Source organism: Cuculus canorus, chromosome 20 (assembly GCF_017976375.1).
Source record: "Cuculus canorus isolate bCucCan1 chromosome 20, bCucCan1.pri, whole genome shotgun sequence".
NCBI classification, from domain to species: domain Eukaryota; kingdom Metazoa; phylum Chordata; class Aves; order Cuculiformes; family Cuculidae; genus Cuculus; species Cuculus canorus.
This window is the reverse complement of record NC_071420.1, coordinates 7730234-7749236: the sequence shown is the minus strand read 5'-3', so window position 1 is coordinate 7749236 and position 19003 is coordinate 7730234. Positions and strand designations below refer to the sequence as shown.

General features: G+C 52.2%; 1 protein-coding gene across 1 annotated transcript in view; it reads right to left on the bottom strand.

Moving 5' to 3' along the window:
* The window catches only part of LRRC75A (leucine rich repeat containing 75A), a 92493-nt gene extending 73916 nt beyond the window's left edge, over positions 1-18577 (bottom strand). Inside the window, exon 1 of the mRNA XM_009561827.2 lies at positions 17257-18577. Within this exon, the coding sequence (XP_009560122.2) occupies positions 17257-17520 (264 nt within the window). The 5' untranslated portion in view covers positions 17521-18577. The remainder of the gene's footprint in view (positions 1-17256) is intronic.
* Positions 18578-19003: the final 426 nt, after the last annotated feature.

Sequence of the window (19003 nt, the reverse complement as noted above, 5' to 3'; positions counted from 1 at the left end):
ATCACCCAAGGGCTGGAGCTCCTTCCATACAAGGCCAGGCTGAGAGACTTGGGGTTGTCCAGCCTGGAGGAGACAAGGCTGCGGGAAGACCTTAGAGCAGCTTCAAGTGCTGAAAGGGGCTCCAGGAAAGCTGGGGAGGGGCTCTGGATCAGGGAGTGCAGGGATAGAATCATAGAATTGCTTGGTTGGAAAACACCTTTGAGATCACCAAGTCCAACTATACCTGTCCACCCTTAAAACGTATCCCTGAACACTTCATTTACCCATCTTTTAAATACCTCCAGGGATGGTAACTCCACCACTTCCCTGGGCAGCCTCTACCAGTGCCTGCTAACCCCTTCAGCGAAGAAATTTTTCCTGATGTCCAATCTGAACTTGCCCTGGTGCAACTTGAGGCCATCCCCTCTCAAGGGGCAACAATTTTCAACTGAAAGACAGAAGACTGAGATGAGATGAGATCGTAGGAAGAAATGTTCTCCTGTGAGGGTGGGGAGGCCCTGGCCCAGGCTGCCCAGGGAAGCTGTGGCTGCCCGATTCCTGGAGGTGTTCAAGGCTGTGGATGTTCATGGGGTATTCATGGATGGGGTTTTGAGTGACCTGATCCAGTGGGAAGCGTCCCTGCCCATGGCAGGGGGTCGAACTGGCCTTTAAGATCCCTTCCAACCCAAACCATGCTGTAATTCTATCATCAGCAAAGCACTCGGCAAGAAGAACCTCTGTCTCCCATGCCCTGGGCTATTTTCCTGTTCCTTTACAACGCGACACCACCGCAGGAAGCGTCCCCAGCCAGAAGCAGAGGCCAGAAATGCCAGCGGTAACAGAGTACCCTGCTAATTCCTCATCCTTCTCTGTGAGAGGTTGAGCCTTCCTGAGAAAACTAAACTAGACCCTACGAAACGCTATGGCCAAAGAATATTTCCACAGGTGTTAGATCAAAAAGCCTATGGCTTTAAATTCTCCCCACAGCTCTGGCATTACAAGCCAGGAACATTTCTTTTCAAACTTCAAATTAGCCAACACTAATATTTTTGACCACCAGTTTCTCCTGAAGGTAACAGTAGAGAAAGAAGAACCTTAGAAGTGTTCAGGACCAACTTCTTAATATCATTTCCCAGATACAACCACAGCGTTGAATAAGTCCTGAAACCTGATACAAGACGATGAGCTGAGCAAGAGCAAAGCCAGGATGAGCTCACCGTGTAGCCACAGCCGCTGGCAAGCTGAGCTTTCCTTTCCCTGCTATGGTCCCAACAAGACATTCACAACCCTGGGCTGAAATTCCTCAGCTGGCCATGAAACAACCGATTTTAATATCAAGACAGCACTGAGACGTGACTAATAGATTCATTGGGCTGGTTTCCAAGTGTAGAAGCAATTGGCCCATGGCGAACCAGACACCTTCAGCCTTACACACAAGGGATGTGGGTAAACCTCGGCGTTTGCAATGGGCTGGGGTGGCGTTTAACACAAACTAACACCAAACAAGTCTTGGGACCTTCTTTCCCCAAGAAACACCAAGGAATTGCACTTGAAGGGAAGACTCCTTTTGCAAGACATTACACAAGAAGAAAAAAAACTTCTTTCTCTCCGAGGATGCCACAGACTGATCCAAAATCAACGCTGCCAAGCAGAAAAGATTGGAAAAACCTGCTTTTGAGGGCCAGAAGGCTGACGAGCAGACTCAATTTGCGTTATCCTTTTCCTTTCTGTCCCTCTTATCTTTCCCAACATGAAAGTTCAGAAAGAGACAAAGAGCAGCCGCCTTGAGCCCTCCTTCTGGCTCTGCCACCTCTGGACACCACCATCTCTGTTCTCAGGACTTTTCCAATGCCAGCGGATGCTCCCTTTCCCCAGCAGATGCTCAGCCTTTCTGCCCCTCCATTCCCTGGAGAGCTGCCCCATCCCTGGAGGTGTTCAAGGACAGGTTGGATGGGCCTTGAGCAACCCGTTCCAGTGGGAGGTGTCCCTGCCCATGGCAGGAGGGTTGGAACTGGATAGGCTTTAAGGTCCCTTCTGACCCAAACCATTCCATGATTCTGTGATTTACACAATGTGACAACACTAAAAGAGAATTTTTAAAGACTGGCTTGCAGGAGAGGAGTTCAGCTTATTTCTTTTCTTTGTGTAGGTGGAGAGTAACAGCTGATGGGCAAGAGATGAAAGCACCCTAAGCAGAGACTTCTCACCACGTTTCAGGGAGTTAATTTCATCAAAGAACTACTTTATGTCTGGTTGAACAGGGATGGAGCAGTTCACCAGAGCCAAACCTTGTGCTGGTGCAGACAGGCTGACCCTGTCATCAGCACCACGTCAAAGTCTTCACCCTCCTTCTCTGGACAGTAATGAGATGGGAAGGAAAGCAGAAGGAAGACCAGCAAGCTCCACGCTGTGCATGCAGAAGGTCAGAAAGAGCACCCACGTCTTTTCTTTTTTCCAGTTCAGACTATCCGCTTAATGACAACGTACTGGAAAGTCCATTGTCAGTGCAGCTCCAGCAGCCACACCCCACGTGGGAGCAGGACCTGCTGCACACACACATAGAATCATAGAATAAGTCCCATGTTGCTTCTCATGGGGTTTACAGAGACGCACACGTCAAAAAAGCTGGGACAATTTGGCGTCCTAGCAGGTCTCAGAGCTGCTGATGTCCTTGTCCTAAAGCAACAAGGCAAGACAAAATGCTTCTTCTGGAATTCACTTGTGGAAAAGACCAGATTTTTATACTGAAAAAGGAAATGTCAGAAAGCAGATGATGTGCACCTACAGTTCAAAGACACTCCCTTTGCCTGCTGAAATAACTGCTGAATATCACTGCCTACAGCTGCCTGAAAGGAGGTTGTAGAGAGGTGGGTGCTGGGCTCTTCTCCCAAGTGACAGGTGACAGGGCGAGAGGGAATGGCCTCAAACTGCACCAGGGCAGGTTCAGATTGGACATGAGGAAAAATTTCTTCATCGAGAAGCTTAATGGGCACTGGCAGAGGCTGCCCAGGGAGATGGTGGAGTCACCATCCCTGGAGGGGTTTAAAAGATGGGCAGATAAGATGCTCAGCGATATGATTTAGTAGTGGGCAGGTACGGTTGGGCTTGATGATCTCAATGATCAGAATTCAGCATATCCTATTGTCCACACAGGGAAACCGAGGCACGAAGGGACTTCCCAAACAAAGAGTCTCCAGCAGGGCTGGCTGGGGCTACACCCCCCTGCTACCAACAGCACTGGCCACAGCGCATTCAACACCCCACTGTCTCTCGTTTGGGGCAGAAATAGGGCTTTCACCTACATCCATCAAGTACTCACCTGGGTCAGAGTCTTTCCCAAGCCCATTATAACACAGACATCCCAACCTTGCCACAAGTAAGACCACAGAGACATGGAAAGAGCCTGTTTGCATCACCCACGCTGGTGATGGAAAGGGCACTTGGTTAAGAGCTACTCGTAATCTGAAGAGAGGATGAAAAGCACAGCTTCGTGCTTGGCGACGGCAAGAACAGGCACAGCTCCATACCTGAAATAAACTGGGCTATGCTCAATGCTCCCAATTCCCCTCCACCTTTATAAATCCCTTCCCTCCCCTTCGCTCGCCAGGCAGGCAGTCTATAATTCCCATTCTACAGCCTGACAGGTTGGGAATGGCATACCTGATAATAGAAGGGTTGGTTTGCTGGATGAGAGGCTGCCAGGCAACCCGAGAAAGAGAATTGTGGAGATGAGGGTTTCCTCTCAAAACCTCCACAGAAAAATGGGATGCTGATCAGGAAGGGGATGGATGAGACCATCAGCTGGAGCAAATCAATTCTGCTTTCCACAGGTTGCTTCAAAAGCCTCCCATCTTCCCACACCAAGACTCAGTCAGCACTGATTTACACCACAGGGAACTGGGAGCCTTGCCCCTATCTTATAGGAATATATAATTGAAGGAAACTCAGTGGGTTCTGGGGGGTTAAGGGAAAAAGTTAAGTCTTTCCCATGTTTTGTCTCGTGCCTGTGTGATTTTATCTACAGCACAAGATTTTCAGCCATTAGGTAGAACAGAGGCTGTTCTGGGTTGTGATCTCGTATTTGGTACCTGGCTCAGAGGGAATCATAGAATCCTGGAATCATTAAGGTTGGAAAAGATCTCCAAGCTCATCCAGTCATCCATCAGCCCAACCCCACTGTGCCTACCAACCCATGTCCCAAAGTGCAACATCCACACGCTTTTTTAACACCTCCAGGGTTGGAGACTCCACCACTCCTTGGGCAGCATCTGCCAAGGCTTCACCACCCTGGCAGTAAAGACATTTTCCTAATATCCAATCTAAACCTCTTCTGGTGCAACTTGAGGCCATCTCCTCTCATCCTACGCCTTGTTCCTTGGGAGCAGAGCCCAGCACCCACCTCACCACAACCTCCTTTCCAGGAGCTGCAGAGAGCGATGAGGTCTCCCCTCAGCCTCCTCTCCTCCAGACTAAACAGCCCCAGGGCCCTCAGCCGCTCCCAGAACCTCTGTGCTCCAGACCCTTCCCCAGCTCCATTCTCTTCTCTGGACGTGCTCCAGCCCCTCAATGTCCTTCTCGTACTGAGGGGCCCAAAACTGAACCCAGGATTGAAGCTGAGGCCTCACCAGCGCCGAGTCCAGGGGGACAATCCTGTCCCTGCTCCTGCTGATCCAAGCCATGATGCTGCCGGCGTTCTTGGCCACCTTAGCACACTGCTAGCTCAAAGGGAGGAAGCTTTGAAGGTAAATTCTTTCTTGAAGACTTTTGTTATAACCTCCCTCTCTGGCACCAGGGAACATGGATCCACCCTTGCAGGTTCCTCCGACTGGGGGTGAGTGAGGTACTGCAGCTACAGAGGTGGGATCCTCCCAGATCACTCAGTCTCTTCCAAGAAACAGTAAGGCATTTGGCTCAGCAAAACGATTAGTAAATGCCCAACCTTGCTAAGGAAGAATTAAGGAATGGATTGCCCAAAGATTCAATGACATCAAAATTCAATTAATACTGCTGTTTAAAATAGCTCTATACATTAAATACCTTTAATATAAAACACTCGCTTCAAGCAAACAATTTAAGGTGATGCCAACCTATGGTCCTGCTTTAATACCAAACAGTTTACATCAGCCTAGATAGGCAGGACACACCCGCTGCCAAGATTTTAAGGCAAGTCCCTGATGAAAACACAACCAGAAAAAAACTGAAGCACAAACACGGCTTTTGAGGGAGTCCGGATCTCTCACAAGGACAATGAAAACATCTTCCTTTCAGTTCATTCAGTCAGTCCAGCTCAACACCTCACAGCAAGTAAATGAACAAATGCAATAGAGAAAAGCACATTTTTGAATCTGCGCACAAAACTGGAAGCTGAGAGGCCAAGAGCACTAATTATGGTGACCACAATGTAATTCCTTGAGTACAGTACTGGTGGAGTTTGGGCGCCACAGGATGAAAAGGATATAAAGCTACCGGAGGGCTCCTCCTACCAGAGGAGGGCATGGAGTTGGGGAAGGGATTAGAGGGGAAGAGTGTGAGGAGCAGCTGAAGCCCCTGGGTCTGCTCAGCCTGGAGGAGACTGAGGGGAGACCTCATCACACTCTGCAGCTTCCTCACACGAGGAGGACGAGGAGCAGGCACTGAGCTCTTCTCTCAGGTGACCAAGGACAGGAGCCGAGGGAATGGCAGGAAGCTGTGCCAGGGGAGGGTTAGGTTGGACATGAGGAGAAGGTTCTTCCCCCAGGAGGGTGGTGGAGCCCTGGAGCAGCTCCCAGGGAAGCAGTCACAGCGCCAACGCTGACAATATTCCAGAAGGGTTTGGCCAAGGCCCTCAGCCCCATGGTGTGAATGTTGGGACTGTCCTGTGCAGGGACAGGAGTTGGACTCGATGAGCCTTGTGGGTCCCTTCCAACTCGGGACATTCTATGAGTCTATCAATTACTACTCGTAACTAATGAATCAACTATTTTTAAATGCAGAATGCATTTTGAGATGTTTACCTTGTCTGCCCTACATACCCAGCATATTTTGAGTTTATTAACTGATCAAATAACACTAAAATACTAGTTTTCTGCATGTAAAACTCTTGTTCTCATCTCCATGTAACCTGAGTCAGAAATACAAAAAAATAAGTCAATCGTGTAAACCCAAAATTCACTGTTTCCCACCAGAATGAAAACATACATCATTAATCACCCCGCCGAACAGCTGCCTAAATAAATGTCCCCAGATCCACCAGGCTCCTTGCTTAGAAAAGGAAGTATCCAATTACCCCAAGCAGAAGCAGCTTTTTACAACCAAACAGGAAAACATCCTCTTTCTAACGGAACAATCAAAGAAAAGAATCCTACCCACAAACCCAGGCTCCTTAAATCAAGATTCCCTCCGTGCTGGTTTTGGCTGTGGTCACTGCCATGGATGTAGGTCATTCACATCCACACTCAAACTGCTTCATACATTCTGCCTTCACTCAGGAAGCTGTCAGCAGCCATCAGGGAGTTCCCCCAAATCCCCTCTTCTTCCAGTCCAGGAGCGGGGAGAGCTGTATCCAAATAGACGGGATACATGGAAGCATATGAAGGAAAGCCAAAATGAATGAAAGCTTCGTTAGCTCTGCCTATGACCCCTACCACGGGTCAACAGGACTCTTCCAAGAACAGACCATCAAAGATGGGCTGTTTGGACAGGTCTGAATCCTGCTTCTGCAGAGATGTATGCTTTGCTGACCAGATTTTGGTGGGCTCCGGCTGGACTGGGCCCTGGGGCTTAGTCAACACCAGCCAAACCCCCAGTAGATGCTGCAGCAGGTACAATGCATCCATCACGCACGGGAGCTGGGGCTCTTTTTGCACCCCTCAGGTCCAACCTGAGGCACCCACCTCCACACTTGCCATCTCTTGGCCCTCCAACCTCCTGCTTTCCACTCGCTGTGAGAGGTGACCACGCTCAGAGAGGTGGCACCAGTCCCCACCACAAGCACCGTGCTCCCCAGGACCAGCTCTGCAGGAGGGGTGGGAATGGGGGGCAGAGGCATCTCAGCAAAGACCCTCAGCACATCTCAAGCTACAATAAGAGTTTCCCACCACAGACTGCAAAACGCTGAGGGCACATCTGCTCTCCTTCCTCAGCAGATTTTGCTTTCCTCTGCTGGGATTTAATTGTTGTGCCAAGATCTGCCTGGCCTTGGGGAGGATGGGGGTGAAGGAACAGCTCTGCAGAACAAGACATTAATTAATTGCTTTTCAGCTCCCAGCTATCTCCCAGGTGGGTTCAGTTTAAGCATCCTCAGAGACAGAGGAAGCTCGGGGAGCGTTTCCCAGGGTGGTACCTGGCCACAGGACCAGGGGCTCCCCAGCACGGATTTGCTTAAAGCCATGTGCCCTTCGGTCACGAAGACACGGGGAATCTCTGCCTTTGCACAGACCGCCTATGAGACATGAAGACGGGAGAACCGTTAAAGGTGTTATTGTTGGGTTTTAATATAATGTTTTCCAAGCTCATCATGCTTCAGAGGGGGAGGAAGCATCGCCCCAGTGGGGTGAATGCAGAGGCCAGTGCTTGCCCCGTCCCCCCCAGCCTGGCTGAGCTCTGGACCCCACAGCTCACAGTGACGGCTCAGCTTTTCCAATCTGGCATACATTTGCTTTCCCAGCCAGCACTCATTTTTTCTGTGGCTAAACATAAAGCAAGGAGCTGAGAAACCCAGCATGTGCCTCTCCATCCTCTAGAGAAACACGCATACCCATCCCCTGCACTTGAGGGTCCTGGTCAGAGTGTAATATAGTTAGTTAGGCTCTCCTTTAATTAATAAACAGTCATCTTACAGCAGTCTTCCAGAACTGAAAGCGGCTCCAGGAAAGCTGGGGAGGGGCTCTTCATCAAGGAATGCAGGGACAGGATGAGGGGAGATTGAGATGAGATCTAAGGAAGAAATGTTGTGCTGTGAGGGTGAGGAGGCCCTGGCCCAGGTTGCCCAGAGCAGTGGTGGCTGCCCCATCCCTGGAGGGGTTCCAGGCCAGGTTGGATGGGGCTTGGAGCCCCTGATCCAGTGGGAGGTGTCCCTGCCCATGGCAGAGGGTGGAACTGGATGGGCTTTGAAGTCCCTTCCAACCCAAACCATTCTATGATCTCAGCTCAATTACTATTGGAAGTTTAGGGACGGTGCCTCTGAAATAACGTCTTGTGCAACACAAGAACGCAATCCCCTGCTCCCCACGAGTACAACCACAAGCATTGCAAAACCTGGCAGGGATGGGCAGGCAGAGCAGCGTCAGCGGGAAGCAGGAGCAGATCTGCAGCAAAGCAGCCCTGGCAATGCTGCTGCTGTCTCTCAGAAACCAAACTCAAAGGCAAAGGGGACGTTAAAGCACCCAAAGTAGCAGCCCGATCAACCACCTGTGCAGAGCAGACCTCGAGGAAACCCTCTATGGGCCAACAAGGATGCACAGGCTGTTGCAACGCTGCAAACCACAGAAACACCTCATACAGATAATCCTCCACCGATATCAAACCCGAGTCGTGCTCTGTAAGGGCAAGAGAGCCAGGCCTCTAGGAAGATTATATTACAATATAAGGAGGTCCTAAGGAATCAGACATCCACTGAGATACCCAAAGGCATGAGGAAGGAGGCATCTCCCTCCCGCTGGCTCTGGTGCGGGCGATGCTGTGTGCTCAAACCCTCACACAAAGAAAGTGTCACTGCCTTTGAAAGACAAGGATGTCTGGAAGGTAGAGAGCCTTGAAAAGATCTGAGAAAGCTAGAAAGCTGGAAGCAGGTCCAGTAAAGCAGCAAGGTCAGAGCCAGGAGTAATTGGAGCTCAAACCTTCCGCTTGGGGAAGGAGAATTTCGTTTTTGCTTTCAGAGGCAAGATTAAATTTACCATTCGCTGGGGTTTTCACCAAAATTGGGAGGATAAAGCAGCTGAGATACACAAGAGAGAGAAAGGGAATTAGGAGTTAAATCCCGTTAGGCTTTTAGCTGGGGTGTGCAGAAGTTAAAAGCTAACAAAAAAAATCCTGTATCTCTTTGTACAAGAATGAATATTAATATCTAACCACCTCCCTTACCTCTGGCGAGGCTGGGATCACCGACTCCCCAATACACGGAATATTATTATTGATCTAAAGCTGTCGAGAAGTTACAACGTACTGGACTTCAAGTGCATTCCCCTCCATCCCTGAGCCATCCTGCACACCCAGGCGCTCCATCCCAGACCCAGCGCCAGGTCCTGCAGGGAGGTCTCTCCCCACACAGCCGTCACACCCCCGCGCTGGCAAGAGGGAGAAGGCATCCTCAGACACGGGGGGTTTACAGTTTGAAGCAAGATAAAAAGAGAAAGGAGGGGAAAAAAAAGGAAGGTGCATGCCAGGCTGTCTGAGGGCTGGAGCCCAGAGCTGCCTGCGTTTCACATCAGATGTGAAAGCAGCAGCCGGGAGGGGAAAAAAAGACACATTCCTGCTATTGTATAAACAGATAAAATGCTGAATAGGGGCTGGCTTGCAACTGCAACCATGAACCTCTCCCAGCTTGGAGATGTCTGGCTCCAGAGAGGGTCCAGGCAGGATCTGCTCCTCTGCCCACCTCCCCTGGCCACCAGCAGCCAGCCCAGCTCTGCAGGGCAGAGGAAGGAAACCAAGGTCTGAGCCAGCAGTTTCATCTCTGATCCTTTCAGATGAGGGAGCTTTGCGTTGCATCCCCTCCCGGACCCCAAGCTACGGCACATGCAGGAGCCACCACCGCCCCCGGCACGCAGCACTTCCAGAAAGGCTGAGCCAGGGACCCTTGGAAAGTTGGCCATGGAGGGGGTGTCCAGGACATGCTTCTCAGATGCAAGCAGACATGCGAACATGGATCTCACCCCTGCTCAGGCTCTTCCACTGCTTTCCCTGCCGCAGGCAGGTCCTGCCTGTGCGCGCTGTGCGTGTTGCATTAATGCATTCACTAACCAGACTGATTTCTTATGCGCGTGATTCCCCGATCCCAACAGGACATCTCCGTACGAAGAGAAAACCCACTCTGCTCCACGTCAGTGACAGGGTGAGCATCACTGCCCCACACAGGGGATGCAGAGATTGAGCCCGCGCTGCCAAGCACGTACCACCGCTGCCTTCCTTGGTGCTGCCTGACCTTCTCCTCCCTCCCTGCATCTCAGTATCCTCCAAAGACACAGTTTGCTTAGGAGGAGGAGCAGCAGACACCCTCCAGGAGCTTAATTAAAACCAGGCTGCTCACACGCCAAGCAGACACCAAGATGAATCCACCTGCAGATCCCAAGGGGGAAGGAAAAACAGCAGAAGGAACTGGGATGGGAAGCAAGCAGAGAAAGAATGCTGCAAGAGAGGAGCTTGCAGCAGGGCAGGGTTAGGGACCACAGAGAAGACCAGAGACACCCATTCGGGAAAGAAAACACCCCACCACTGCCAGGGATGGTCATTTGCCTAACGGTTAAAAATAACTGTGGGGAGCGCTGATGGTTTCATCAGCAACCCAAACCAAAGGAAATGAGCGCTGATCCTAAAGCTGCCCCGCTGGGTTACCCAACTTCCAGCACAAGGGCAGAGTGGGCACCCAGGCTCAGCCCCTACTCCCTGTCCCCAGGGACCCCTACTCACAAAAAAAACCCAAGCCAAATGCTGCAAACCTCTTCATCCCTACCGTCCTGCCGGCAGCTCACAGGCTGCAGGGAGCCAAAAAAACTCCAGCCCTGGTCACCTCGGATGCATCAACTGGTCTTAGCACTTAAGACAAGGAACCAGGCTTTCACTTGCACAGCAGAGGTGATGCTGAAGGTCCTCCAGCATCCCAGGAGCTACAGGATAGCCTCCACAGGGATGGTGCCCCAAGGCAGACACGGAGCACAGAGAGGCACAGTCCAGCTATGAGGGACCCGCGGGCTGCAGCTAAGCTGCATCGCATCAACCAGAACACAGTGCTCCCCAAGGTCTGCTCTAGAAGTCAGTAAGCATGTCAAACCTCACGGCTGAAGAAGAACATTGAAGTAGTTTTGGCACCAGCAGGGCTTCAAGGCTGGTGCAAAGCCAGGGGCCAACATCCTTCAGGGAGAAAGTTGGAATCTGAGACAAGGCAGCACTGAAAAACATCCCCTCATCCTGATGAGCTGCCAGAGACGCTGCAATCATCACTAATCATAGACTCATAAAATGCTTTGGGCTGGAAGGGACCTTTACAGGTCATCCAGTCCAAGCCTGCTGCAGGACCAGGGCCGTCTTTAACCAGATCAGGTTGCTTAGAGCCCCCATGACCTGACCTTGAACGTTTCCACGGATGGGGCCACCACCAGCTCCCCGGGCAACCTGCGCCACTGCTTCACCACCCTCACTGGAAAACATTTCTTCCTAAGATCTCATCTTACTCTCCCCTCCTGCAGCTCAAAACTTATTCCCCCTATCCCTATCCCTGCCTCACCTGATCCAGAGCCCCTCCCCAGCTTTCCTGGAGGCCCTTTCAGCACTGGAAGCTGCTTTAAGGTCTCCCCAGAGCCTTCTCTTCTCCAGGCTGAACAACCCCAACTCTCCCAGCCTGTCCTCATACGGGAGGTGCTCCAGTCCTTGGATCATCGCTGTGGCCTCCTCTGTTCTCACTTCAACAGCTTCATGTCCTGATAAACTCATCTGACAACCTATCCACGCCAGCAGGGATCTACTATACGGCAGTATCTGCCTCTGAAGACTAGTTTGGGGAATAAATACCCCCCAAAAGCACTTCTGACCCACAATGTGTACCATGAAGGTGCACATTGTGTAACGCAAAGTGTAACACACAGATCAGACTATTGTGCCATAAAATGCTTCAGAACCTCTTACTGAGTGTGCAAAGTCACACCTAGGGGCCAAACACATCTCCACGGGTGGCTGCTTTCCAAGCCTACCTGGGCACAATGCTGCCCAACTGGTCTGAACTCAGCGAAACCGTCCTTTCCCCATCTCGGCATCTCCGAGCACCCAGGAAACGCCAGTGATGACTTCCCAGGTAGGTTTGAAAACACTTCTATTGCTCTCCTTCGAGGCACAGAAGCGGTTCTTACCCTCCCCAGGAAGGCTGCTGCCCTTCCACCGTCTCGTCGCTGCCTCTCAGGCTGCCCTGGCCATCGGCCGCCGCTCACCACCCTCACAGCTCTGTGCCAAACTCTCCCCAACAGCTCCTGCCTGCTGGAAAATGCCAAATCCTGAGTGCTGGGGTAAGAAACTAGGGACAGGGAACAGTGGTTGGTGTGATATAAACCTCAGGGGCAATGAGTGTTAAGTTGGCTGACATTTAACGCACTGAGTTAAGCAGAAGCACTGCCCCTAACAATTGCTTTTTAATTCATCACGCAGCCCTTTGCTCTGGTGTAAGGATGAGAAGGGCACAGGAGCCCAAACTGTCTCTACATTAGCTATTTTAAAGGTTTTCTTTACTAATCCCGCTGGCCAAGCCCCCTCTTATGATGAAGATATTCATCATTTAATTAACAAAGCATCCCTGCGTCTCGCAGTCCCCACGGCACCAGGCAGCTGCTCCGAAGTAGCAAGCAGCTAATCCCCGACCCAGCGGGACAGACGTAGGAACACATCATGCCTTGCTTCAACACCTGCTCCAAAACCCAAGGGTTGGTTTTGGAGGAGGCACGGGAATGCCTGCACCCAACTCAGGGATGTTTTGGGGGACAGACCACAGGGATGGCAGACTGTCCATGGCAAAGAGGCAGCTGCCTGCGCCGTGGGCAGAGGGTCGGCATGGATAGGCATCAGAGCATGCTGGCCTCCAGCCCCTTCCTGCAAATCAGAGTTGTCATGGTGTCTTTGCCCCCATTTGGGGCTCTGACCCCTCTCCCTTGCTCTTCACACCCTGCCCAGGCAAGGCTGGTGTGAGCAGAGAAGTCACCTAAGAAGTCATGAAGCTTTGCCGCACCTTGGACCTCACCATTTGGCTTCTGGCCATCTTCCAGTGCCTGACTTTTTTCCTACAACACTTTGCTCCTCTTTCTCCCTTTGGATTTTTTCTTTTTGGTGCTTTGTTTTAACTCCTGGTACTGTTTTACATCTCCTGCAGGTGATGCCCAGACCTGGCGGACGCTTCCTCTCCCACCAGCACAGCTCTCTGTCCGTCGGAGCAGCAGCAACAGCCCAGCAAAAGCTCCACATTGAGCCATAACCAATAGCAAATTCTTCGAGTGAAACGTAATGTGCTGGGAAGCGCTTCACCATTTCACTTGGGAAAACGATCCGTTTGGCAGTGGAGAGGAGGAAAACATGCTTTGTTTTACAAATCCTCTCCCCAGCAGGAGAGACACTCCCAGAATTTAATATACTGACAGCGCTTGGCTGCTTTAACCACTGAAACTCAAGAGCACGTCAAAAATAATAAAGTAAAAAAAAAAAGCAATACGCTATAAAGTCTGTCCTGTTCTGCAGCCGGTGGTATCGGGCACAGCAATTCGTTGGCGCAGAGGAGTTGCAATTCTCCCACCCATGGTCAAGCGTTGGAAGAGGCTGCCCAGGGCAGTGGGGGAGTCTCCATCCCTGGAGGCGTTCAAAACCGTGCAGACGTGGCACTTCAAGACATAGTTTAGCAGGGACGAGGGTTGGACTGGATGACCTTAAGAGGGCTTTTCCAACCTTAATGATTCTATGACAGCCAGCACAGTTGGGGTGCAGGGTCTGACAGCAGGGTCCCGGGTTTCTCTACGTGCTGGACATCCTTAACTAACTCAATTTTCACCCTCTTTTAGGGCGAGGCCCTGCAGCAGCTCATTGCAGGAAAGCAGAGAAGAGGCTGACAGGTAAATCTAGGAAGCCACTTCAGAGCAGAGAAACCGGATGCAAAATTATTCAGCACAAGAATTACTTCCATGAAAGGCAACCACCCAGGCTCCATCCAGGTGATGCAAGTTTCTTGCAACTCCGAACTCCAACCTCCATAACACGTTAACTGTTGCAGTGCATTTCCATTTCTCCTCCAAGGCATTGAACTGCCAAAAGCATCCTACGTGCAGCGCTGGTGAGGATGGCTTAGAGGAAAATACACCTCAAAGAGGGCAGTGGATGGCACTTTTTGGGGAGGAGGTTTTCATTTTGCAGCACGGCGTTGGGGCTCCAGGCAGTCGACAGCGTTACCAGAGCAGGAGCAAAGAACAACCGGTATCTCCAGCTCAAGAAGCTGTCGTTAAATTAGGTTGGCTGTGCCAAAGGAGCACATACCCTTTCAAACAGCCGCTGCCAACTCCCGCACGCAGTAATAACATAAATGTTATTTTGAGGGCAGGCATTGGGATCCAATTGCCTCCACACTAGAGACCATTTCTGACCTCTTGGAGAAGCAGCCTCAAAGCAAATAACTCTGTCTGCTGGTCACATTTTTTACCTTTTTAAACAAAAAGGAGTCCACGTTGTATCGTAGGGCTTTTATAGCTGTTTGCAACCTCCAAGCATTCTTGGAAACACTAATTAATCCTTATGAGAGCCCTTAAAGAAAACAGTATTGCTTGCATTTCAGGGGAGGGGAGCAGGATGGATAAGCTCAGTGAAATGCAAAAGGATGGATAAGCTTGGTGAAACGCAAAAGGATGGAGAAGCTCGGTGAAATGCAAAAGGCTACACTGGGTATTGGTGCCAGTGATGGAGCTGGAAGGGCAGGACGATGTTTAAATAAGGTTTTGCTGCCCTGCCCTTTGGCTGATGATCAAACACAGATCTTGTGGAAGCCCTGGGAGGCAGGAGGGGAAGCCCCCAAACCAGGCGGGTTGGGCAAGGCGTTATGTCAAGAAAAGCTAAAAAGCTGGTCAGCCTCAGGTGTGGTAACTCACTCACCCCACTCAAAAAAAAAGAACGGAGCACCTCCAAACGTGAGGATGGTATCACCTACCCCCTCGCTAGCACGCTGAGCTGGCTTCAAAGCTTGGTGAAGGTAGCGGAAAGGTTCCCAGTGTGCAAAATGGCAGGGATTTTCAAAACATAAAAAGCCTAAATGCAACTGAGAGCCAGGCACCAGGTCACTAGGTTTGCTCAGAAAACCCTCGCTTAGCAGCAGCATCACACATTACGTCAGCAACTACATGGACCAACCAACACCTCAGCCCCTCTGTGCTGGACACCGGATAAATGGCTCATGGCAACAGGTCTCCACCCCACCAGGCTCAAGCGTCCATCCCTTTCTGCACGGGGGAGCTCATCCTTCCCCCCAAATCCTCACTTTCGGGTGGGATACAGCAGGAGTGCAGCTCTTGAAGCGCTGCCTCTCAGCCCCAGCTCCTTAGGAGCAATCCGAGCATCCCTTGCAGCCACCGATTCACCCCTCAAATGCCACCTCCCAAAAGCCAGCCTATGGAAAACCACAGCGACTGGGATTTGTTCACTGGGGCATCCCACATTCGCTAGCAGAGGCAAGGAACAATACCATCTCATTAAAATGTGCTTTGAGTCTATTATAGTATCTAGGACAAAGTGTTCCCTATTTTGACACTCTCAGATATATTTTATCAGAGCAAGCTCTTCAGAAACACTCACTCACAAAGACTTATCTGACTGTAACAGGTTCCTCTCTTCTCCCAGCACTTTAAAATTAGTTTCTAGCTTTTTTTTTTTTCTCCTCCCTAGTCAGATGATGGGATGCCCCCACAGCCAGATTTGTCACCGGGGCAGCCACTGGGACACATCCCAGATCCCTGGGCCAACCCACGAGGAGGGTGAGAACAGTCCAGAGCACGGCTGAGACAACCCAGCATCCGAAGCCAGAGAGAACTCCGGAGCGACTCACAGTACTTCACAGGCACCAGGATTTATTTTTCAGGGGGTGGTTGATAGAAACATCTTCTAAAAGATGCCTTTCTGCCCTCACCAATGAGCTGCTGGTGCAAGGATAAAGCTTTGGCACAGCTAAGAAGGTGCATTTGGGCACAGATCTGCCCAACTCACAGATGCTTCTGTCCCATGGGGTTTTCCCAGCCGCATCTCAACCCACCGCAGGGGTCATTGTCCCAAGGAGTTATAACCCCTGCTCCCAGGGAGGCGGCGCGTTCATCTCCAAAAAAGCACTTTATCTCAAGCTGAGAATAAATTGCAAGAGCTTTCGATAAAGGAATGCGAACACACATGAAACTGTTCAGATTCCTGGGCTGCTCCAAAGATAATCCCAAGTCACACACACCAGCCAGGCAGAAGCATCCTGGCCGATGGGGTAAATGGAAGTGCCCCTCGCAGGCGGATGAGGGAGACGTGCCCTGAACAACACCTCCACTTGCTAAAAAGTTAACTGGACCAGAAAATGGGGGGGAAATGCAAGAGGAAAAAAAAAATCAAGAAGAAAACCACAATATCAGCTGTTTCCACGCAGACAGACCGACCCAGAGCAGATACGCAGGGCAAGACAGCAGCTCCGGATGCCCAGTACAGAGCCCAGCAACTTTTCCCCAGGTGGTAAAACTGGTTATGCCAAACAGCTGGGCACCGCGCAGGCTCCTTTGGAGAAAAATCAAGCTCGAAGACAGGTCTGGTTTCAGTCTGCATGGAAAACTTACTGGTTTTCAAAAGCCCACGTACCCCAGAGCCTTGAAAATGCCCAGCACTTCAGTCTTTTTATCACCATCTATCAGTAGAAAAGGTTAAATGCCGATTTGCTGGAGGCAGAGCAGTGCTCTGCAGCTGCCTTTCTGTTTGCTTACAGCAACTTTTCCATAGTTTTGCTTCTCAGCTAATGCCCAGCTCAAACAGACTTCCAAGGGGAAAGGTCTCGGCTCCGTACAATTCACTTCCCATTCTTGCACGGCGCCTCACGCGTTCATTTCTACAAACCCCAGTCAACACCATCAAAACTCCACCAAGCGATCAAAAAAGAACAAGAGTCAAAGCAAAGCTGCCAACTGTTGGTTATTTCGGAGCCGGGAAGAGCTGATTCTCCAATTGCCAGCTCCAATTGCCTCGGTGCTTTCACAGATCTGCTTTAAACACCAAAACTTTTGGAAAGTTGAGTGGGAACCTCTTTTGAGTGGGCTGCACGCTCTGCAGCCTCAGAGCAATCAGCCCAAGGGAAGGAGAAAAACACACCCGGGAGGGTTTCTCATTGGAGACAATGCAGAACACATCCCTGGGGTTATTTTCCCATCTCCAACACCATGACCACCCCGCAGCTCCTCAATCGCTTCCCCAAGATGACACCACAAAAAGCTAAAGCCGCAGAACCCGAGCATGCCCCGTCTTTGCTAGCAGGCTTTGGAAGCTGGGATGCCTTTTGCTCCTAGACTACAGCAAGCAGGCATCCCTCCCCAGGAGAAACCTGTCCATCCTCACCTGCCGCAGGTGTCTCAGCAGCTCGGTGGCCTCCTCCTGCTTCCCCTGCTTCACCAGCACCAGCATGTCCTGGATCATGCAGATCCGCCGGTGGTAAGGGGGCAAGCTGCTGCCACCAGCCTTCCCAAACTTCTCACCAGACTTCACCACCAGGGAGGCGAGGAAGTCCCCCCTTTCCCTGGGGGGTACTTTCTTGCGGTGATGGGCTGGAGGGCTCTCCCCAGCGCTGCCCGGCTGGCAACCCTTGGTCTGCTTCGTGCCCATGGTGTGTCCCACTGGGACTGCATGCAAAGGGAGGAATCGGGGCTGGAAGCCACGGAGAGGATGAGGGGGTACAAGGGGTGCAAGAAAAGGGCTGGGGGGGACACGGGGGGATGCAGGAAGAGATGCACGAGGGGTTTGGGGGTGCACAAGGGGATGCACAAGGGGCTCAGGGGATGCACAAGGGATTCAGGAGTGCACAAAGGATACAAAAGGGGTTAAGGGAGATGCACGAGGGGTTCAGAGGGTACAGGAAGGGTTTGGGGGTGCACAAGAGGTTGAAGGGGGGATGCACAAGGAGTTTGGAGTGCACAGAGGGTTGAAGGAGGATGCACAAAGGGTTTGGGGTGCACAGGGGGGATGCACAAGGAGTTTTGGGGTGCACAGAGGGGTGCAGAAGGGGTTGAAAGAGGATGCACGAGGGGTTTGGGGTGCACAGAGGGATGCAGAAGGGGTTGAAGGAGGATGCACGAGGGGTTTGGGGTGCACAGAGGGATGCAGAAGGAGTTTCGGGGTGCACAGAGGGATGCACAAGGGGTTTGGGGTGCACAGAGGGATGCAGGAGGGGTTTCGGGACGCACAGAGGGATGCACAAGGGGTTTGGGGTGCACACAGGGATGCAGGAGGAGTTTCGGGGTGCACAGAGGGATGCACAAGGGGCTGAAGGGGGGGATGCACGAGAGGTTCAGGGGATGCACGAGGGGTTTGAGGGTACACAAAGGGATGCACGGCGGGTTCAGGGGTTGCACGAGGGGCTCAGGAAGGCGCTCGGCGCCCCCGGGAGCCCGGCAGGGAGGCGCTGGCTGAGCTCGCCGCCCCGCTCCATCTCTGCGGGCAGGCTCGGAGCCGCGGTCCCAGCAGCTGCTTCTCCCGGCGGCGGCAGCGGAGCGATGAGAGCGGCAGTGCTCAGCGCTGCAAAGCGGCGGCGGCTCCGAGCAGCCCCCCCTGCACTCCCCCCGGCGCCCAGGGGGCTCCCCGGGCCGGGGCGGCCGCGCCTCGGGGGCAGCAACTGTTGCGCGGCGGCGAGAGCAGCTCCGAGCTGGGCTGCGGGAGCCCCGGGAGCCGGGGAGGGAGGGAGGGGAGGGAGGGGAGGGGCACCGAGAGCCGAGGCAGGGCTTGCGGAGGAAGCTGGAGCACAGGACGGGGCTCTTCCTTCCTTCCACCGCTTCTGTTCGCCCCGCAGCGCTGGGGATTGCATCGGGGGTTGCACGGAGGGGAGCTGCGTGCATCTTCCCTAACCCCTTGTGCATCCTTTGTGCAGCCCCAGCCCCTTCGTGCAGCTCTCTGTGCATCCCCAAACGCTTCGTGCATCTTTCCTAAACCCTCGTGCATCCCCCCAACCCCTCGTGCATCCCCCCAAACCCTTCGTGCATCCCCCCCAACCCTTCGTGCATCCCCCCAACCCTTCGTGCATCCCCCCCAACCCTTCGTGCATCCTCCCCAACCCCTCGTGCATCCCCCAAACCCCTCGTGCATCCCCCCCAAC